The sequence below is a fragment of the Athene cunicularia genome, assembly GCF_003259725.1.
Source record: "Athene cunicularia isolate RWA chromosome 4 unlocalized genomic scaffold, athCun1 chr4_part1, whole genome shotgun sequence".
NCBI lineage: Eukaryota > Metazoa > Chordata > Aves > Strigiformes > Strigidae > Athene > Athene cunicularia.
The window spans coordinates 41,360,812-41,382,441 of record NW_020799098.1 but is presented as its reverse complement, the minus strand read 5'-3'; the positions used below and the strand labels follow the sequence as shown (position 1 = coordinate 41,382,441).

Sequence of the window (21,630 nt, the reverse complement as noted above, 5' to 3'; positions counted from 1 at the left end):
GTGCAGGAAGCTGTGCCCGCTGCCCCGCGGCGGGGCCGCCGCGCTGCCCGTCAACACCACCCTGGCCGAGGTGGTCAAGCTCTACCGGTCTGGCACGGCAGGGGCTGCCAAGGCGGGGGAGGCAGAGCAGGCCCAGGGGACTGGCCTGTTCTCCCCGCTGGTGCTCGGAGGAACCTGCCAGAAGCATCCGAGCCGGCTGGTGCAGCTCTACTGCCGCATGTGCCGGCAGGCTGGCTGCGGGCAGTGCGTCTCCGAGGACCACCAAGGCATCTTCCACTCAGTCAACCTCATAGACACGGTGTACCAGGAGGAAAAAGTAAGCGCGGCGGGGCCCGGCTGGGAGGTCGGGCTGTCCTTCAGGGGAACCCAGGCGCCCGGGTTGCTCTTACTCCGAAACGCAGCGTGGCGGGCAGGAGGGAGCGAGGTAGTGTGCTGCTGTGAGCCGGGACTCGGGATCTGTTTGTGTGCCTGCCCCTGCTGGAAGCCCAACACGTACAGGGGGCCAGACGATATTATAGCATCAACAGATCCGAACCCAGTTTACCGAAGCACCTGAAGAGCTTGGGGTTGTTTTTTTTATTTAGGTTGTTTGGTTTGGTTGCTTGTTTTTTGTTGTTTTGTTTGGGTTTTTTTTAATACAGAGATTTGGGGTTTTTTAATACAGAGATTTGCAGTCTGTGCTGAAAAAAACCCACACTGATGCAAAGAGTTTATTGCATGTCTGCATCCATTTTTTTCCAAGTTCAGGAAGGTGTTAGTCCTACTAACAAAAAGAAACTCCACCCACAGATATTTTGTTTATAGGCTCTCTGAGATGACATAGGTAAATTTGGGTCAGAGATAATTACGTATTTAGAAATACATGGTTTAGGCAAGTAATAATTTAATAAACATAAAATCAAAATACATTCCCGTTTGCATGAAGAAAGCAACTGCCTAGCCTAATGGTTGGTTGGCTGGTTGTAGCAGCAGTAGTTGTGTTTTGCCAAAATCGTTATCAGCTGGGTAGAATGAGCTTTTCATGCCCTATGCCAGCTGAGTGCAGAGTGGCATGTCATGCAGTGGTTCTGCTCTGCAGGAAGTGAAGCAACCGCAAGGAAGTAATGATGAGTATAGGTATAAAAGTTTTAAGTACAGCACAGACCTTTACAGCCAGAAGTTGCTTTTGAACTGATTTCCCTCCTGTCTCTCTCATCACCAATTGCGTGTGACTCAGGAAACTAGGGGGAAACAGTCTTTGCACTAGACTTTCTACGTAAAAATTAAGTGATGCTGCAGTGAGGTAAAGGAGGTAAAAACTGTGATCATCTTAGTTTAAAACCAAGCAGGAATAACTGAGTTATGGACAGCTTTCTATTTTATCAGTGTGAGGCATAAAAAAAATTATTATCACACAGTCGCTTGTCAAACTGGAATAGCGGCATTAAAACTTAATTGAGAGGTGTGTGTGAGGGAAGAGGGTTAATAACAATGGTGGGGGGAAAAAACGTTTTAACTGTAAAGTAACACTGTAGTCATTATAGCAGTATGTATTGCAGGTGAGCCTGAAAACATTAATTTGAGAGAGAAATGGCAAAAGAAAGTTTGTGTTACTGATCCAGGAAAGTGTTAAGTGATGCTTAGGATTACAGCCTTTGTTTAATATGTTGTACAGAACATCCTCTAATGTGATTCTGGATAACCACTGAAATGTATTTATTTTATGGAGTGGATAAAATCATAAGTGTTTCAATTTTCTTGCAGTTAACCTTCTTCAGCAGTTTGAAAAAAATGAGAATAATAAATGAGAAGCTGATGAATGAAATCTCAAGTCAACCGAATGATACGGAAGTGAGTTGCAGATGCTGGATTTTTTTTATAAATATATATGTATGTGTATGTGTTCTCAGGATAGGTTAATCACAACATGGAGCATACTAGTGCTTCTTGTGGCACAGATGTGTGCTGAACTTACTTAGGGAAGTGGCTCCATGTAGACATTGCTATTGCATTTTCATCTCTTTTCATATTCTGTTTCTAGATGTTGCTGAGCAGTGATGCAGAGATAATTGCACTGGAATTTGGAGAAATTTTCAAAACTCTGGAAATGAAGAAACAGCAATTGCTAGAAGACGTTGAAAATCAAAGAAGTAAGAAAGAGAAAGAATTTCAGATTTGGAAGAAAATGAAGGAGACGCACAAGAAGACCATTGAGAATTTTTTGAAGGATTGTGAAAAGCTTGTCCATGAGTGTGATCCTCAGCGTTTCCTGGAGGTGATGGGCTTCTTGTTATTATTTTATATCAGTTGTCTAATGACATATAGAGCCTGCTATATTGTAGATTATGATTATAGTAATGACTTGATCAGAAAAAACAAGTTCAACAAACAAAAAATACAGACTAACATTATCTAACACTTCCTACTTTTTTATAACTGCTTTTCATTTTAGAAAAGTTTTAAAAGCTTTCTTTGCAGCTTATGAGTAGACACTTGTATTCTTCACTGAAAACTAATGAAATTAATATTGACTGTATAGCAGTTGCTGTCACACTTGCTTTATTATGCTACCAGCTGTGAAAGTAAGCTGCCTTGATGCTGGGTAGGGAGTTATTTACTATTAATGACTTCAGAATTGTTTCATGTTTATTTGCTTTTTCATATCTTCTTTTTATTTTTTTGTTTTGGGCATTAAGCACTTCCATTGCATTTTTAAACTTGTAAGACATGAAAAATGCTTTCTGGTGAAAGATTGGAGCCAGAATAAATAACCTGTCTGTGGTGCACAGTGGAGTATGGTGTTGGGATACCTGAGCTAAGGTGATTATATTGATTTTTAAAACCTGCCGTAAACTTTGCACCGAGGTGTGCAATGGAGATAAATCAGCCTGTTCAAACATAGCTTAGGTACTTCTGATATACTGTGCTATGCAATATATACACTGCTGGGTACAAGACCCTGAAACTCTTCGTCATAGTGTTTAAGGGAACTGCAGAGAAAAACACTGTTTCTGATTTGGAGATAAATGCTAAGGGAACCCATCACAAGCTTAATCTTCACTGTTACCTAAGCTAGTGTACACCTTTTCATCTCTTATGTCAAACACTGTGGCTGCAGTTGTATGGATTTAAGGCAGATGGTAGATTTTGGGCAAAGTACTTAAACTACTGAATTTTGTGTTTTCTTTAAGGTTTATGCTTTCCTAAGAAACCACACCATATTGCAGTTTTCTGCAGTGGGTCTTTTTGCTGCCTTCAGATCAATGAGAAGCTAAGAAATTACTGAGTTCAACTAAACTTCTGTTAACAACTCATTAAGGAAAAATTCACTTTTGCCCAAAGTAAAGGCAACTCCCACTTCTGGAACAAATATTCTGAATTCAGTGATTAGTATGCTTTAAATTTAGCACCTGCTTGCCTATGCCTCATAACAATACACAATTCATTTCAGTGAGGTGGGTGATGGCTGTTTTAAGATTCAGTACAGTGAGATCAGGTTTTTTGTAGGGAAGCAGCATTTTTTTACTTTTCATTACCCATTCTTTGGGAAGTGTCACTTGCCTACAGTGCAGTGCACTTCACACTGCTATTATCTGGCTGATTTAATACTAAAGGACAGCTTTTTTTCTTTTAATCTTGGTCCAATAGCATCTTGAGAGCAGGTATGTCACCAAGAAATACAAAAATAGTCTTTCATTTGAATGTTTACAAATATCTGAGCATCTGAAATGGATTAGATAATCATGAGTCATGATTTGAATGCCTTCATTTGGGTCTGAAGGAGTTCATTTTGTCTTTTAGCACAAAATATTACAAGATAAATCATCATCCTAGACATACTATTTTTTTTTACATTTAGATGCTCCTTTTTAATAATAACAGGTTTATTTCCTACAGTTCTGTGAAATGAAGATGGGGAGTTCAGTGTCTATTAAAGTATTTTGATAAAGCAATAATCTCCTTTTGAGAATTGGAGGAAAACTTATATCTTATAAATTCTTGTTTTATTTATAGGTGGCCTGTGGCTTGAATACAAGGTATATATTTTTTTTTTTATGCTTTGCTAGATCTCTAGTGTAATTTAAAGTAACTATTTTCTTAAATTTTAATCTTAAGATATAGTCAGATACAGCATCTTAAAATGAGAATAATATTTAGTAATTAAGATATTATAATGCTTTCAGATTTTTGGATGCTCGGCATTCCAAATTTTAGGAAATGTGTCAAATTTTTGTGATTTACTATCTGGGATTAGAGATAATCTTTTGAATTGGCTCCCTGAGTATAGGAATTCATTAATACATGGTGATTGGGTGTTTTCAGGTATCTTATTTAAACTCAGGAACACTGAAGCATGCCTGGAGCTTTTACAGAAATCTTTTAAGTCTAAGAGCATGTGGAGATTCTGCAGTGTCTCAATTCTTGTGTTTGCAGCACACATACCCTGTGTATTTCTCTCTAAGGATTCTTAATTACCTTTCTTATCACTTTTTAAGTAGAGTTTTAAGAAATAATATTGGAATTTGAGTTATTTAAAATATGTTGTGGTTCATACTAACATGAGTAATGTCCTCTGAAGAAAGGGTATAATTTATGTTCACATATAGTACACTAAGAAAAGTGGGGTTTTTTTTAAATCTTGTTGTGGAACTACAGGCACTACTACTTGGAACTTTCATTGTGTATGAAGCGTAATTTAAGTGAATCGTCAAGTAGTAAGTTTTAGGCAAAAAATCTAGGAAACATGGCATTTTATTGAAGGCTAGCTTTTTCTGATTTCTTCTCTCTTAGTGTTTTGGATTTTTTTCCAGAATTTTTTTTTTGTACTAGACATGTAATTTAGTTGTTGGCAAGTGAGCCTTAAGAAAAGTATTTTAAGTTTAGGTTTGGGTTTTTTCCTTTTCCAGAATGAAAACTCAGCTTGACCTGATGAATATAGCATCCAGCTACGAAAAACCACCAGAGTATACCCAAAAGAAGATGGATATCAAACCTGTGGTTAATGAAATCTTGGCTTTGAAGTTAATGCCTGTTAATGTAGGCATTGTTAAAGGTAGGGAAGAAGGACTTAATATAGGACAAGATTCAGGAAGTCAATCTAGGAACCTGCAACTTGTGGAACTAATTGCTAATGCATACTTTTGCCATGCAGATTATTTAAGTGTTCAGAAAGCATCTGAGCCAATTAGTGGATGATAAATTCATCAAGGGCCTTTAAATACATTTTCTGCATGCATTTTCTCTGGAAAGTCCCTAGGCCATATTTTTTGGAAGCTGAGGGAAGTATCATTATAATTTTCCTATGCAACCAGTATCACCACTATCAGAAGTGTGTTGCTGAACCAGATGGGCATTTGTTGTAGTAGAATATGAACATTAACTGTGCTGTGATTAAGTGCTTTTATGTCATAGGAGAAAATTTTTGTATTGGGGCAGGCATTTTCAGGTATTTAGAAGATTTCCTACACAGGCCTCTTGCTTTATTTCACAGAAGTTTAAACAAGTGCTAGGGCCTCACTTAAGGTAATACACTTCTGTTCTTAATTGGAATCTATGTTTCGATGCACAAGAAACTTTCCGTATTTTACATACTTAATATACTCTCCATCAGTATTGTGTTTTTTTTAATAGATCTACCATCTGGAGGAAATGAGAACTCAGCAAAAAATACTCTATTTAAAAATAACATAAAGGAATGGCAGGACCAGAGGCATATACCCAACGTATTTCTTGTAAGTTGCTGACTATGAGCTTACAACACTGTACCTATCTTGTTTATTTTGTCTTACCAAAATGAACTATAATGTCTACTGCAAAACATTTTTCAGCCTGTAGCAGGACAGGAGGAAGCACTAGCAGATGGTAGCAGGATTTCTACTCGCTTAATGTCAATATCAGAAATGTCAGCATTTCAAAACATGAGTCATGAGGTATGATTGAACGTCTGTTGTAAGTATGGGTGTTACTATTTGTTGTATCACAACTTCCTAAATAAGCTTTTTATAATCTTTCCTAGTTTTCTTAGTAGGAAGTTACCCTTCCAATTGTAGAATATAATTCTGACTAGGTTATTAAAGCTGTCAAGATTTTATTCTTTTCTTTTTTCTTCAGAAAGCTGGAACTTAATCTTAGTACTGACTTCAAATACTTATTTTTAGATTATAGTGTGACTTTGAGTCACATCTGTAGCTCTCTAATCCAAATAAGCTTCTGTATTGCCTGTTTGAAGAGGAAGTCATCTGCCTGTGTCCTGTTTTCTGAAGATAATAGAATTTGTTCTTCTAAGACTACCTACAATCCAATTTCTTCTGTTTCATTTCCAATGATCTAGTTATACAACTAGATTTTTTTTCCACTTACTTGAAGTTCCACATGGGTGGCTGAGAGAGTATTCTGTACAGAATGATTCTAGCTACAGTTGGTGAAGCATGGCTGGCAGTGAATCGCATAATGTATCTTCTGAGAATACTCATGGCAGATGATTAAATTAAGAAGTTGCTTATGTCCTTGAAATATAGAACTATTTTTCTGTTGCTCTATTATTTTGGAGAACATCTGTTTTCTATTGCCACTGAGAATACAATTTATGTAGTTATTGTATCTAGTAAAAAATGCGCAAACAAACCACCCCACTACCTAAATTGGTTTCAGATGACTACTTCTCATGACAGTTTTGAGAATTTGTCACTTAATGTCCAATCAACTATTTTTAGCTGTTTCTGGTTTTGGCAGTGACTTTAAATATAGTTTACTATAGTCTGTTAGCTCAAAACCTACTTTGTCATTGGGGTTCCATGTGTATCTTGTTCGATTGTTTTTGAAGAACCTTTTTTTTTCCACAATGATTTGTGTTCTGTTGCCTTCTAGAAGCAATGGAAAAGTACATCATAAATGTTATAGGGTATATGAAAACTTTTCTTCAGTCTTAGATTGTATGAGTTTTATAACATCTGAATCCACAAATAACATTTTACTTAATGGGATTCTTTGCTGTAATTGTAGGAGTTACGTTACAAATACTATATGGAACGTCAGAAGTTCACCGATCATTTCAAGACAAAAACTTTACCTGCAAATAAAAAGTATAAACTTGTAACTGCTGAGGCTTTGAAGGGTAGGTCCTCAGGAACTCTTTTTGTATCTTCACCTACTAAAGCAAATAACTCAAATAAAATAAAAATGGGAACCCTGCATAGAGCAGATGGCTCTGAGAGAAGCTTTTCTGGAACCAGTAATCACAGTATCCCATCCACAAATGTGAACTTCTCTGAAACAAATGATGACTTAAGATTACTTCATGAGAGAAGTTCCCAGGAAGTAACTACTCCAGCCTTATCAGAAAACTCTAAAGATTTAGTAGTTAAAGAAAAATTGCCAATGCAGTCATCAGCAGTTACTGTTTCCAGTGAAATGGATGCAAATTCTACTACAACTGGCTTAAAACCAGCAACATCAGTAGCTGTTACTGTTTCAAATTCAGAATTTCTAGATGTTTCTGCAGAGAGACTTTCTGCTTCACCTTTTGCTTTCAGTGCATGTAACAACTCATTACCCAGATTTATTAAAGGTACAGGTACATTTTCCTTTAAAAAGAAAGACAGGAAATATGTTTTCCCTCAGTTTTATCTAGGAAAATGTGATCACGCAGATAAAACCGATGACCAGGATGAAAGCAAATTTAGAAAACATGGTCCTCTAATCAAAGCCACAGTTTCTGATGCTTCAACCAGTCCTAATTTAGACTCAGCAGAAAGCAAGAAGCCAGATTTTTTGTTTCCCTTTAGCAATTCAGAAAGAGATTGTTGTATAGGATCTGGAGTCAGCAATTCATTTAAGGTTTTGCCATTATCCTCACTTTTTAGCCAATCTGAGAAGCCATCTGACAAAAACACATCATTTCCCATGAGAGAAAAAACACTTTTTGCAACGGAAGCTGCAGAATATGGTATGCAGAAACCAGCTGTCTCATGGGAACAAAAAGCTAATGCCTCAGAATCCATCACAACTGTAGCTTGCAGTACTTCGGAAACCAGCACTGCACCTGGAGTGAATGGTGTCTCTGAGTCCCCCCTTCTCCCCACTAACTGTGTATTTTCCTTCAAAAATACCAGTTTTCAGTTGCCTTCACCAGTGTTTTCCTTTGGAAATATTGTCAGAAATACCTCTGATTTGCTGACTTCCTCAGTGGTTTTGTCTGGAAATGGTATTGAAAAAACAGAAAAAGAGAAGATGAAATCTTCAAACAAAACACCTCTAAATCTAGGGAAGCCTGTATCTTCAGAGCTTACAGAGCCTGTTTCTAGACACAGTAATCCAAAATGTGAAGGTTCATTCTTTCCTATGAACTCATCTAAGAAAACTGAAAGTGCGGAAATGCTTGCCGATAGTAATTCTTGTAGTCAGCCTCTATGCTCAGTTGTCCTTCCTGTTAAATACGAGAATGCATCTTCCACTCAAGTTATTGCAGCAACAAAACAAGAAACAAAGGTAAAAGATGAAGAAAGTGAAGCTGTTGCTGAAAACAACTGTTCCTGTTCTAGGAAGGAAGGTGAACCTGAGTCTGTAGAGCTTCAGAATGCAGCTTGTTCTGTTCCTGGCACATGCAACGATCCATCATTAGGAGGTTCTGTGCTTACGGTAGATGAGGCAGGAGGAATGCCAAGTGATAGCGATTCTGACACTGAAGAGCTAAGTCAAACATCCATCTCTACTGATACCAGCAGTGCATCAGAATATTTTTCTGTTGCCGAAGACAAAATATCTACTAGGAGAAAATCAGAGACATGAAAAGAAAGTTAAATGGAAGATAACGATACTTAAATAATCTGGAATTAAATAAATGCTACTTAACACATTAAAAAGTGGGATACCTGTGATTGTACAGCTGTTGTTCTCCCTGGTTCTTGCCAGTTGAGGTATCTCTGTGTTAGAAACATAACTGCTTATCAGCAGGTATAGTGTACTAAAGTGATTTTTATCAACTGAAAAAACAACCAAAAATGTTATGTCTGTTAAAGACTCAAGTATGACCATATATGCTGTACCTTTAAGGGTGCAGACCTTCTGTGAAGTGTCACTAGGGTGCGTGTTCATGGTGGAGGACCCAGGTGTCCCATCAAGGAGGTTCATCGAAGCCTCAGCAACAGGAAGCAGTGTTGTTTTTCTGGTACAGAAGCACCTGCACTAGGGTTAAGTCAGTAGGAGAGTACAGACAGTAACATCCACTGCATGGTCAGGCAGGGAGGGAGGAGAGCTATGGGGAAAATAAAAGATGGTGAAGGGCATTACTGAAAATCCTTTTGCGTATCTCCCTTTGGCTGTTTTGTTTTTCCAGTATGTATTTAATGTATATTGAAGGTGCAACTTCTAGTGTAATTTCAATAACTCTCTTATGCTTTCGAAATCGAAACACCACATCAGTGTTCTTGTCATACATTGCAGAAGGGTGTCAGCTACACTTCTGAAATGCTGCCTTTATGAAAAGTAACCGTCACAATTAATTTTCAGTTCCTGTTGGCAACAGTTTGGGATTCAGTGGACGGATACTAACCTGCTGTTTGGCTGAAAGCATTAGGAGAATCTAGCTTTTAAAACAAAAAAATCTCTTTTAAATATTTGTATAAGGACAGGAAAAAAGAATGGCCCTTCTTGCTGTATTAATGATCCAGAACTCACTGAATTTTTAGTCTGTGAAACAGGATACAAAGTGAAGATAAAAATACCATCTTTTCTAATTATTAACTGTTTTGTTGCATACAAGAGATAATTATGCTTTAGCTATTAGAATATGCAGATGGTAGTATTATTTGAGATTAAAGCTCTATTTCGTTTAATGTTCATTTTCCAGCAAGACCTGGTGCCAGATTTTAAATAAATTAATCCTGCATTAAGTAGCTATGTCAACGGGCAAGTATTAGACCAGAATGCAGAATGCTTAATATGCCTTCAGAATTTTTCACTGGCAACTAGGTAGTAATCTTCTTAATAAAAAAAAAAAAAAAATAATCAAATTTTCTTTGTAACATCATGTAACTTCATAAAAGAAATACTGTTAAAATTTAAATCTGTGCAAGGCTTAACAATATACTTACTGTGAAGAATACTTTAAAATACTATTATTGGTTTAGGAAATGTTGGCTTAATTTTGATTACTGTTAAATTCTTGGCCTGTTTTTCTGTGGCAGTTTATTCCTATTAAATAAGCTGAAAAAGAGTTTCTAGAATTTATAACACTTTCTCATCTTCCCATTGTATCTTCATTATAGTAAGGACAGTGATGAAAATTTTCTTTATTCTTAGTTTTACTTTATTCTTAGTTCCTTATGCTCATCTGTTAAAAACCTACTGTATTTCAGTTTTCTCCTAAAAATTGTTCTGATTTTATCTGTAGACATTCTTGTCATGTTCTTCAGCATGTTAGTGTTGAGAGAAGTGTTAAAAAGGTGCTAAGTTAAATTACTGGAAGAAAAAGGCTGACCATGATGATGATGATGATAATGTGTTGTGGATGGTGGTTGATCTTGCTATAGTGAAAGCAAGAGAAATGGAACAGTTTTAGAGACAGATAAGGCACCTACAAAACTTGTTGCCAGAAGGTTGTAGAAAATGTTTTTCTTGGTGACAAAAAAAAATCCTAATGAGTTAAGATTATTCAGAAACCTTACAGGGTTTCTTAAAATTGCTTATCATCAACATATCTTTTTTACATTTCTATTATAGTGTTTTGTGAGAGTTTAGAGTCTCTGCTTTAAAGTTTAACTTTTTCTTTTAGTGAAAAGATACCATTATAGACTGGTAAAGCAAATAACCAGACTATGATACACTGTTTCTGAAAGCCGAAGTTGGTGGTGCGTGGGTTCAGTACAGTCCTAGGACTGCTTTTCAGGCATGGCAAGTTGTTTTCTATGTGCATTTATAGCTCAGCATTAATGTTTTACAGGGGAGATAAATGGTAAGCAGGATGTTTTATTTACAATAGGTCACTGTAAAATTGCAGTCCACCCAGATAGTAAATGGGCAAAATTATATTTTTCTGATATTTTCACAAGTTAATTCGTTCGTCACTTTGACTTAATTCACTATTGACTCTTAACTAAAAGCCATAACAGGAGTGAGGCACTTCTTATACACATTATTAAAAGTAAAATGCTGACTGCTGTTACTAATGTTTTGAGGCATTACAGTCTTCAGCATATAAAATTAGTAAGTACCCTGTGACAAGAGCTAGTAAGTTTGGTTTTCACCCAGGATTTCATGCTTACTGGTCAAGTAACTGAGAACACAATAGGTCCAATTTCTGGCTTTATTCCTTGGTCAATTAATTGTGTCTTAGCTGAAAAGATTACTCCATTTATATAAGGAAACATGAATGTGAGAAGGTCTCAATAAGGTCACTTTTACCCTAGTTCTGCAAGACTTGTTACATATGAGATGATTTGCCAGACAGTAAGGAATAATTTGAGGAAATCTTATTTTCTAAGTAGAGTTAAAGCAGTCTTTTCTACCACTGTGTTCCATTTCTGTCATAAATTCTTTTCTCCTTCCAGTTTTTTAATGTGTGAAACAAAATTCAAGTCAGTTGATAGTAGCTCAGCAGCGCACTGCCTTACTACATACAGGCTTTCCCTCCAGTATCTCCTAGCAACATGTTGCATGTAGTTTAATATTGCCTAAAGAAATTTCAAGTCAAACACTTCATCAGTGATTGTCTGATGAACACAGAGCTAACTGGAAGAAATGGGATTTTGAATTTTCCTTAATGCATGTTTTGCTTTATATCAATAGCGAATAACTTAGATCACCATCTTGGTCATCATTATAAAATTGTGTGTGGCAGTGGGGACTGGTGTCAAAGCCTAATTTTCCTAGGTTATCTAAACATTAATATGTGTGCATATATTTTTTTCAGACTACAAGTAAACTAGTGTTAAGATTTTCAGGAATAGTATGAAAAGACTTCTGAAAACTATGCTTGTCCTAGAGGAAAACAAACAACCAAAAAAAAAAACAGGAAAAGAGTTAGGAAACATATTTCACAAAACTCAGTAATCTGTATTGCAAGGGACTTATTGACAGGTATGCTAGAGGTGTCCTGGATCTTTCTCACTCAAGAATACAAGAGATGGAAAATGAAGCAATTCTACATATGGTTGGAACATTTTATTAGTGTCATTGTGCTTATATACTTAAAATTTTGTTGACTAGAACTGCAGACTAGTTTAAAAGCTTTTATAATGTAAAGTACTTTGTAAAGATACTACTTCATTACTTAATAGAAACCTTGAAAAATAATTAGAACAATTTATTTTATCGTAATTCACAAATGGGCTGAAAGTTTCTAATGCTGTCCTACTGAGGGGCTAATCTCACCAGCTGTCAGAACTGTGACATTTGCTCAGTATATTTCCGAGAGCTGTCTTTAACATAAATATATCACTGCCTAAAAAAAAAAAGTAATTGAAAGATATGTGCAATTACTTAATTTGGTAATCTATTATAAATAATTATTTAGTTGACTTTAGAACTGCGAACATGTAAAGGTTAATTTTAAGAAAGCTTTTTATTACTAATATTTGATTTTCCTAAAACTTTACTGTAAAACATTATTTGATAACTTGGACCTAGTCCCTCCCTAACTAAAAATGCAGCTGATGTACGTGGTAAGAGTATTATGTGCTGCTGCCTTTTTGTTTTCCTTCTTTTTTCTTCAGCTAACACACTTCAGTTTCTCTTCATAGATTTTGCCCAGTTGTTGAAATGCCAGTAGAACATTATCATTTGGATCATCGCACAGTTCACTCAGTGATGTTCTGGGGTTTTTTAAAAAAAACAAAAAAGAAAAAAAAATTGTTTCATTTTAAGTTGCTTTATAGATGAAATATATATTGTATATGAAAAAGCACAAGTTTATCATACCCGATAGACTTAAGGAGGAGTGAAAAATCCTTGAGTGCGTAGTAAGCATCTCCTTCATTTAACCTAAAGAAAGACAGACATTCAAATGGATAAGCACTGTAACATAGTGTTTCACCTGTAATAAACCCTGCCACGTAGGTTGGGTAAGGATGCAGAGAGACATGCCATAGCCTCAAACAGTAACATACTAGTTCATTAGGAATACTGTAAAATAACTAAGCTTAAAATAGTGCTACTGTGGAGACACATGATTGTATGGAAACTGTTGTCTTGGGAACATGGTTTCAACTGTTCAAATAACTAACCTGTCACAAGCTAAACTGGAACACTATACTTCAGATTAATCTGCTGGCTAAATTGAGCAGGATATAGTGTAAGCTTTCTACAGATGATGAAGACCCTTTATTTTGCACAAAGGACCACTGATTACTGAAAAGCAACTATAAAGAAACTCGGTTCCTAGTAATTAACACATTTTTTAAAGGTGGCAGGGACATCTTTCACTAGATCAGCTTGATAGAATCAACAACAGTGATTCTGTAATCAGTATGTATCCTCATCTCTTGATAATGTGGTATTACTTCCAGACTCTGCTATTGTAACTACAACAGTGCAGGGAATGTTGTTCTAATAGTTCTTACTAGAATCTGCTTTGAAGAGCTTATAAAAAAGCAGATAGTAATATATGCACTCTCAGGGAGCAGAGTGAGGTGGTATTTTATTACTCATAAATAAAAGTTACTGGCTATGAGCTGAGAGCAAAATAAAGATACTTGATAGAGGAGTTGGGAGAGGAAGCTTGTGGTTGAACTTTTTTGAGCTGAGGTTGGGATTAAAACAGATATGTGAAGGGTTTCATTAAGAAATACAAACTAACAGTTTTAGAGATGGATTTAATGAACAAGGTTACAGAAGGCCAGTGAGATTCAAAGGTGAAAGTGATAATGTTGAAAATGACCAGACATCACATTTAGCAGGTATCTTTAAACGCAGATCATGAATTCCTTCCTCAGTGTTCCATCTATTGTTTGACCAAGCTTTTGATATCTCTCTGCTACTCTGTTATCACCTGCTAGACTACTGCATTGGGCTTCCTTGTTTCAGGGACTTTCCTGATCTTTTTCTTTGTGAAAAAGCTTTGATTAAATTAATTTAAAAAAAAAAAACAAACCACACTTCTGAAGAGCCTGGGTCACTGAAGTAAAGAAATTAGTATTTATGGTTCTGTTCTGAATACCCAGCTAATACTTTACAGCCATGTGCCATTGGACTTTTAATGAGAATAAAACATATACTATATTAAACACTCAACTAATAAGACTTAACAGCTATTTCACCCCTAAGTTTTGGAGGGAGAAGGCTTTAAAACCAAAAAGATGTAATTATGTACCATATTGTGAACAATGCTGCTGTTTACTAAAAATGGTACTACATACCAGTTATCAGTTGTCAATGCAATCAAGGAACCATGCTTATAAAAGTCCAGTGCATATGCATTGAGTGGCCGTCTCCTTCCTTGATTATCATACTTGTTCAGATAAAGCAGGGGACAGTTTGTGACATTAATTCCAAGGGAACGGAAGACAGCCTTAAAAAAAAAAACCAACAAACCTAGTGAATAGCTACTGTGGTTTTTATATGCCTGTTATGTCAAACCTACATCTTTAGACCCACAGCTGGAAAGTTACAGCTTCTAATCATGGACCACTCTAGAAATCTGCAGAAGTACATGTAGGGTGTTAGACAGAGGGGTGCTATTTACACTGCCAGTGTAGCTCTGGGACATTCTGAGTAATTTAAATTTTGACTGGGTCACTGCATTTCTCTTGAGATTTAGATGAGGATTTTTCCATATGCATAGATCATGCATTCAGACTCTCACTGCTGCTTTGACTATTTATTAATCAGCCTTAAGCATGGAACATTTTAAGGATGAAGGTGAATTTCAAATCCCCAGTTGTAAGAATTTAGTTCTATTACAGAATTATGAGTTGTGATAATTCTCTAATGCTACAAAGCTCATGCAGAAGACCGCAGGAAAATGCAACCTGACAGTAAACATGTTGATGTATATTACGGTTAAGCTAATTCATATGTCCTCTAATGTAATCACTGAAATCCTAGTTGAAAAGCAAATGATCAGTGCAATAATGCACCCTTTTGCTAGGATCCTTAAGACTACTGTGTGACTGATTTAAAAAAAAACAAACAAACAAACAAAAAAAACCCCACAACAAATTGGGGATATGGTTTGAATCAAATTTCAGAGTAATTTACTTGTCTCAGAGTCAAAAGGAACAGAGGCCTTGCTAGAAAGCAAACTACAGGGTTTTTTTTCCTACATCCATCTGTTCTGTGCTTCTTGCACTGTGACTGTGATAATGTGGTGCTTAGTCCTGATTTTTTTTCTGAGCTTTCAAATTGTTTTTCCTAAAGAGTGACAATTGAGCACAGTGCCATCACATTATGCAGAGGCAAGAGGACTGTTATTAAAAATTATTTTTATTTAACTGTAATAAAATCATGCCCCCTATGAAAAAATAACTTACTTTATTGATGATCTCCCCATGAAATAGATCATTATCAACCACTCCAGATACACTTGCAAAAGGTGAGACTGCAGATATGCTTTTGGTGTTGTCCATCAAATAAGATGCTAGTTCAGAGCCATGCCAAATCTTGGATGTAAAATCTAGACCAGAAGTTTCAAATACAACATAAGCTATGCAGACACAAGCTCCCTTTCATCAATCTCTTTTAAAAGTGAAAAATTTTCAGGTTTTTACATGATAGGAAATAGTTTATCTTCTAAACTTAAATCCTTCTTGATAGATTTATTCTGTTCATAAGAATGTGCAATTGATTACAGTATATAAGAAAGAGTGTTCTAGTGGTGAGAATAATTACATCTCAATCCCCCCTTCACAACTTAAGCCTTTCTCTGTGACCCATCTGTAGCCAAAATTGCTAACCACATGAAGGTGTGCCAAAAACAAAGGAAATGTTACTATTAGAAGATTTATTTTACATTTATCTTTTATTCTGTCCTACATTGAAGAAAACCAGGGGGGTTTTAACTTGTATTCAGATGTTTTAATAGCTAGACATCTAATAATTTGTATTGCCATCCTCTGGACTCCCAGCCAACGTTTTTCTTGAAGTGTGGAGCTCTAAAGAATTAATATTCTAACTGAGGCCCTGTTAGGGCTTATGTATGTGAAGGTTGTCACATAGAAGCGCTATGCTTTATGTGACCCAGTATGAATTTCTGTTTTTACAACAGCATGGTGTTTCAGTTGGCTCATGGTCTGCCTAGAATTTAAATCATCCATACAAGACCTGCCTAGTTAGTTCTAAATATATTTGTACATTTGATTTTCCTTTTCTAAATTGAAACATTATTTCTTTTCAAATTATCAATGACAGTTTCAATCCTTTTGCTGCAACCTTTTCTGCTTTGTGTTATGGTAAGTATGCTGTAGTTACACTGTTTATGGCATTCATAAAAAAAATCTGAGCACTTTGACATAGTGATTTTTTTGCAGCCTCACCCCAAGTTATGGTAAGTTAAGTACAGAAGTATCTGCCACCTCTTGAACTACAGGACATGGTTTGCTCTTGTATTTCTTTTTCTGTAAATATAATGGGAAATGTTTCTTTCAAAGTGAAACAGCTTTAGCAAAATCAGGAAAATAAAACCATATTATGCCTTCCATTTAAACAAAAAACTGTGCCATTCAAGTAGAATAGGAAATTTGATTTCCACAGCTCACATTATGGGTAAATGTATCATTAGTAACATTAATATATATAAAGGAATATATATCCTGAAAATGCCAGGCAGTTCATGCTTTGCTTTTCCAATTTGGAATTCTATCATTCTATGATTTACAGCTCTTCATTTCCTACATTTTTCAGTTAACATATCAGAGCGTGGGGTCCTCCCATTGTCAAAATAAGCAATCTTAAATTGTGTATTAAAAAATAGGATTCCACTATAGCGTGCTAATTTATACCATTACACTGCACTTTCCAGTGCTCTGTACTGGAAATGGAAAACTGCTATTTGCCATCTCAAGCCATGAGTATTTTTCAATCTTGTTTGCATTCACCTTATCTGTTTATCTCCCCCAGTGCCTCACCTTTGTATTGACATCCACTTCATACAAAACTTTCTGTGATTCAGCTATTATCATACTTGAAACTCAAAGCAGATGCTAAGATATGGTAGCTTGTAAAGTGATTTTTTTTTTATTTGTACACAGCAGAGACTAAAACAATCACTGTACCAGTGTAGAAAAAAAGGATGAATAAATACAGTTATCTGCTATAATTAAAATGCTTCCTTACTGCAAAAATAGTATTTCTGAAGGCAAGCTATTTTAAGAGGAGCTAGGCAATGGGGTAGTGGTGTATTACATTGCTTTTATATCTCTCTTCCAGGAAGTAACATGAGATTATGTAGTAGTTAAATATTTTTCACCCAATGGCAATCCATACTGCTTGGTAATTTTATAGTCATGCCTTTTCATATTGCTTTAGTTATTGGATATTATTTATTGGCATAAGTAACTTAGTTGATTTAACAAATGGTGCAGTGTTCTTTAATTATTACTTCAACCTTAAGGCTGTTCAGGTGTTAAAAATCATAACCTTTGTAAGACTCTGACAGCAACTCAAATATCACAGGCATTTGAGGATCTGCAAATGCATTGATGATAGATAAAAAGGTTTTTATTCAATTACACTTAATATGTTTTTTCCTTTTATAAAGAAGTCCCTTTGCTTTTTCTCTTCAAAATAATAAAGTGGCAACTAAAATGATTCTTTTCCTATACAAAACTTCTGCCATATACAATATAATCAATAACCTGTAAAACAAAAGTGAAATATAAATTTTATCTCTTTATTATCATGTCTGAAGTAATACTTTTTTTTATTTACAAAATAAGAACATAAATTTCCTAATACAATCTATCTCATAAATTGTGAATATGCATCAACTTTTCACTTCCTACCTGTCTTTGACAGTGGAAGCCTGTATTCTTGTTCCATATCTGCCAGCTTGGCAGTTGTCAGAAGGAAATGAGCAAAATTTTCCTCTACTTTTGTGTTGTACTCATTTACAGCATCTGCAAAGTCTTCTGGCAGATCTTCTAGAAAGACCTGAAATAAATGCAGTTTATTCTTTAATTCAGGTAATTTCTCCAAAAGTGTCAGTTCTGCATTGGTGCATACATAAAGTATTAGTACACACATAGCATATTAGTAGAAAGAAGGGAACTAGAGAGCTTCAAACTTTACCCAACTTGTCAGACTGCCTGACCATCTAGAGTTAAAGAATCTTAAAGATGAACATGAATTTCATGCAGAAAAAGGCATGGAAAATAAACAGTAAATAGAAAATTCCTATATTTGTAGTTGCAGTATACTTGACAAACAGTTTTATTAAAGATGTATCAGCTAGCTAAAAAGAGACTTTTGAAGGGCGGCCTTTCACAGATCTTGTTTTGTATATCTTGATGTTCAACAGGTTCCCTAAGAACATGACAGACTGATGCTTTGCTGCCATTAGCCACAGCAGTTCTGAAATCCCTCCTACGTGACTAGCTACTTTTCAGAAATAAAGCACATTTTTCCTCTTGGAATTCTTGCTGGAAAATGGCCACATAAACCTCTTCATCTGGAATAAGTTTCTTTTGTTGTTCCAGCCATAGCTGCACCCCCAAAATTTTAAGGCTTTGTATAGAAGAGCCAACAGGAGTACACTACAAATGTTTCACTTTCTGCCTGTACCCGTGGCTGATTAACTTTGTGCATAACTAACATTAATGCTCATCCTACTAATATTGTCCCATTTTTGGAAAAAGTACTAAGCTTACAGTGTCATGTACCACAGAGAATGCTGGTGTCCTTCTGGGTCATTGGTATATGTCACAAAAAGCTACAGCTCCTTAGACAGAGACAAAATTCTAGCAGAGTGAGGAGGAGAAAGTAAATTGCCATTTGGGGAAGAGATACTTGAGTTGTATTGGATAAAGAAATGCTGTGTTATTTATACTTTCACATTTTGCATTATCATGATAGTAACTATATAATCATCTGTCATCACTAAAACTGGTACTTTTCATCTAACGTGATATTCAACTGCTACTTCTGTGGTTAAATAAAAGCTTCTTTATTTTAATTCAGTAAGTATTTTCTTCATTATTCCAGCTACTTGTATTGCATGTAGGTGGCATGGTGTTGGCAGATGGGGGCAAGGGGGTGGTTTGCAGTTCAGAGCTGGCTGCGGTGCGAAGAGCCTTTCCATCCTATTTTCTCCCAGATCCTGTTGAGATGGAGGAGTAAGAGAGCAGCTGGGTGGGCAGCTACCTCCTGGCCCATCAGACATCCATAATGACACTAGTTTAACTGATAAAAGGAAACAAGTTCATTTAAGTGGTACACAACAAGAGTTACAGTAAAGACCAATGCTTTCTGTACCTTTGACTGGCAAAATGTATGTTTATATTTCATTGAGCAAGCTGGAAGATATTTTCTCCCAAATAGGTTTGCTAGAATGAGCACTAGCTTTTCCAAGACATCTTCTGGAAAAACAGTTGAACCTATGTCAAAACAGAAAGTACTTGGGTTAAATATGAAAGAGTTAAAATAAACAGCAAGTGTTCCAGAGTTTCCTTCCCAGCTGCCATTGTCATGACAGAGGTACACAAAACTATGCTGGATAAAGATTAACTCATTACATGCAAAAATCTCTGATAGAAAATTAAGCAACTAATAATAATACAAATTAATACTGTATTCTTATATGTTCACATACAGTAGCATATCTCAGTGCACAGAATGGATTTGACTCATGTAATGAGACATTAGTAGTACTTCATATTTTTAATTTGTTGATATTCAGAGTGGTCATCCATTTTATTTGTTACATGGCATTCAGATCTTGCTCTGGAGTCAGAATTATTAATTTTTCAATGTAAAGGATTCTTTTTTACCTCATTAGAACATTTCTTAAAGTAAACTTACATTCATGATACCAGCATTGCCATATGTGTGCTTTGGCTTTCTCAGACAGAAACATAAGCATATGCAGAGTTTGTAGAGATGGGGGCAAGGGTATGAAAATGAAAGCTAGGCAAGCAAAATGTGCCAGCATCAAGAAGGCACCCAGAAATTTTCAGAACCATTGGGGTTACAGAGTGTTCCATAGACTGCCATTAAGATGCATGAAGTATTATTTACCTTTAATTGGCTGGCACAATTTGTGGAATAAACCTTTCACAAGAAAGCTCACTAAAACAAAATTTGAAGGTTCGTAATAGTACAAGTGTGTCACAAGTCCAGCAAATCCTATGGGATTACCTTCTTGATCCAAGTAGCCCTATTTAAAAGCAAAATAAGCTTATTTGTGAAAGATGAACTTGAATATGACAAAAACATAAAATGGTGCATTCAGAAAAATACTCCTCCAGTCTAATGCACAGATACCTATTGAGATGATTCAATTTGCACTGAAAGGAAAAAAATTGTCCTTACTGAAAAACAAGTCACTATTTGAGTATTTCCATGGGAGATCTTCATCTGCTATGCTTAGCAGATGAAATCTGCTTAGCATCTGCTATGCTAGCAAAGCATAGGTCCTGACTTCATTTAGTGCTGATTTAGATCATGTTGCAAATGATACAGTCATAAAAGTAAGATTTGATGCAACCTTTGTTTAAAAACCCTATTAACTCAAATGTTTGATGGGATAAAAGAACAGCAAGCAGTGATGTGAAATATGTTGCTGCAAGATGTTTGGGTGATAGAATCTTACATAGTTTAAAAAAACAACAGGACAGGATCATGGAATAATGCTCCATTAAAGCCTGTGAACTCCAGGACACCTCTCCTGTCAGAGATTACTCTGCACCACACTAAGAAAGTAGGGAGTATACAGAAAATCCTCATTATATGGTTGGCCTTTTATTTTCCCCTAGGAAAATTATTGAAGACAGGATACTAGGTATGTGGGGCAGGTTTTGTTCAGTTCTCATGCTAACTAGTAACATTTCCAAAAAGTTACAATCTCTCTTGTATACTGATGAGATTCTTCTGTTCATTGGGATTATCAGACTCCTGGTCTCACACAGGAGCGACATCCAGCAGACAAGGCAGAAATATCAGTTAGGGTTCCTACTGGGAGCAGGACCAGGAAACCTGGGCACAGATGATTTGTTAATGTAATCACTTTATTGGTGCCTCTTACTGCCTGTACTTCTGAGCTGTAAGCAAAAATGGAGTCATGCATAAAAATTTTCCAAAATGGTATCTATCAGATTGAAACTATTACTATGGAGAGATAGGTAGGTCTTCTCTAAGACCTATTTCCTAAATTTTTGTTATCATTTTTCCCAGCATTTTGGAAATCATGTTATCCTTAGTATGTTTTAAACCCCTACCATTTCACATGCATTCATCTTCATACACAACATAAATGCACAACTCTCACTTTCCTAATTTGTAATCATATGGGCCATATCATAAGACTTTTCCTATTGAATTTATTCCATAACATAAGTAGCTCAGAATTAACCACAAACTTAAAGCACTCTAGCTTTATCTGTTTCCTTAAATTTCTAACAGAAATAAATAGCCTATTGCTATGGAATATAAAATACATGATTCTTTAAATGAAAACATACTAACACAAACAAATGGGAATCTGTAGATTTAAGAATTACTCTTTAT

At 35.8% G+C, this 21,630-nt stretch overlaps 2 protein-coding genes across 2 annotated transcripts in view; one reads left to right on the top strand and one right to left on the bottom strand.

Moving 5' to 3' along the window:
* Positions 1-6: 6 nt before the first annotated feature.
* Positions 7-9,968, top strand: LOC113479052. Its single transcript, XM_026846681.1, has 8 exons — positions 7-316; positions 1,744-1,830; positions 2,021-2,254; positions 3,994-4,016; positions 4,887-5,032; positions 5,611-5,711; positions 5,808-5,909; positions 6,982-9,968. The coding sequence occupies exons 1-8, from the start codon at positions 218-220 to the stop codon at positions 8,764-8,766; spliced, it is 2,577 nt and encodes an 858-aa protein (XP_026702482.1). The 5' UTR covers positions 7-217; the 3' UTR covers positions 8,767-9,968.
* Positions 9,969-11,519: 1,551 nt separating this feature from the next.
* DDX60 (DExD/H-box helicase 60) overlaps positions 11,520-21,630 on the bottom strand; it is a 46,679-nt gene continuing 36,568 nt past the window's right edge. Inside the window, exons 31-37 of the mRNA XM_026846682.1 lie at positions 20,143-20,281; positions 19,381-19,502; positions 17,913-18,060; positions 15,444-15,586; positions 14,331-14,482; positions 12,895-12,957; positions 11,520-12,788 (exon numbers count right to left, since the gene is read on the bottom strand). Coding sequence (XP_026702483.1) covers positions 12,686-12,788; positions 12,895-12,957; positions 14,331-14,482; positions 15,444-15,586; positions 17,913-18,060; positions 19,381-19,502; positions 20,143-20,281 — 870 coding nt within the window. The 3' untranslated portion in view covers positions 11,520-12,685. The remainder of the gene's footprint in view (positions 12,789-12,894; positions 12,958-14,330; positions 14,483-15,443; positions 15,587-17,912; positions 18,061-19,380; positions 19,503-20,142; positions 20,282-21,630) is intronic.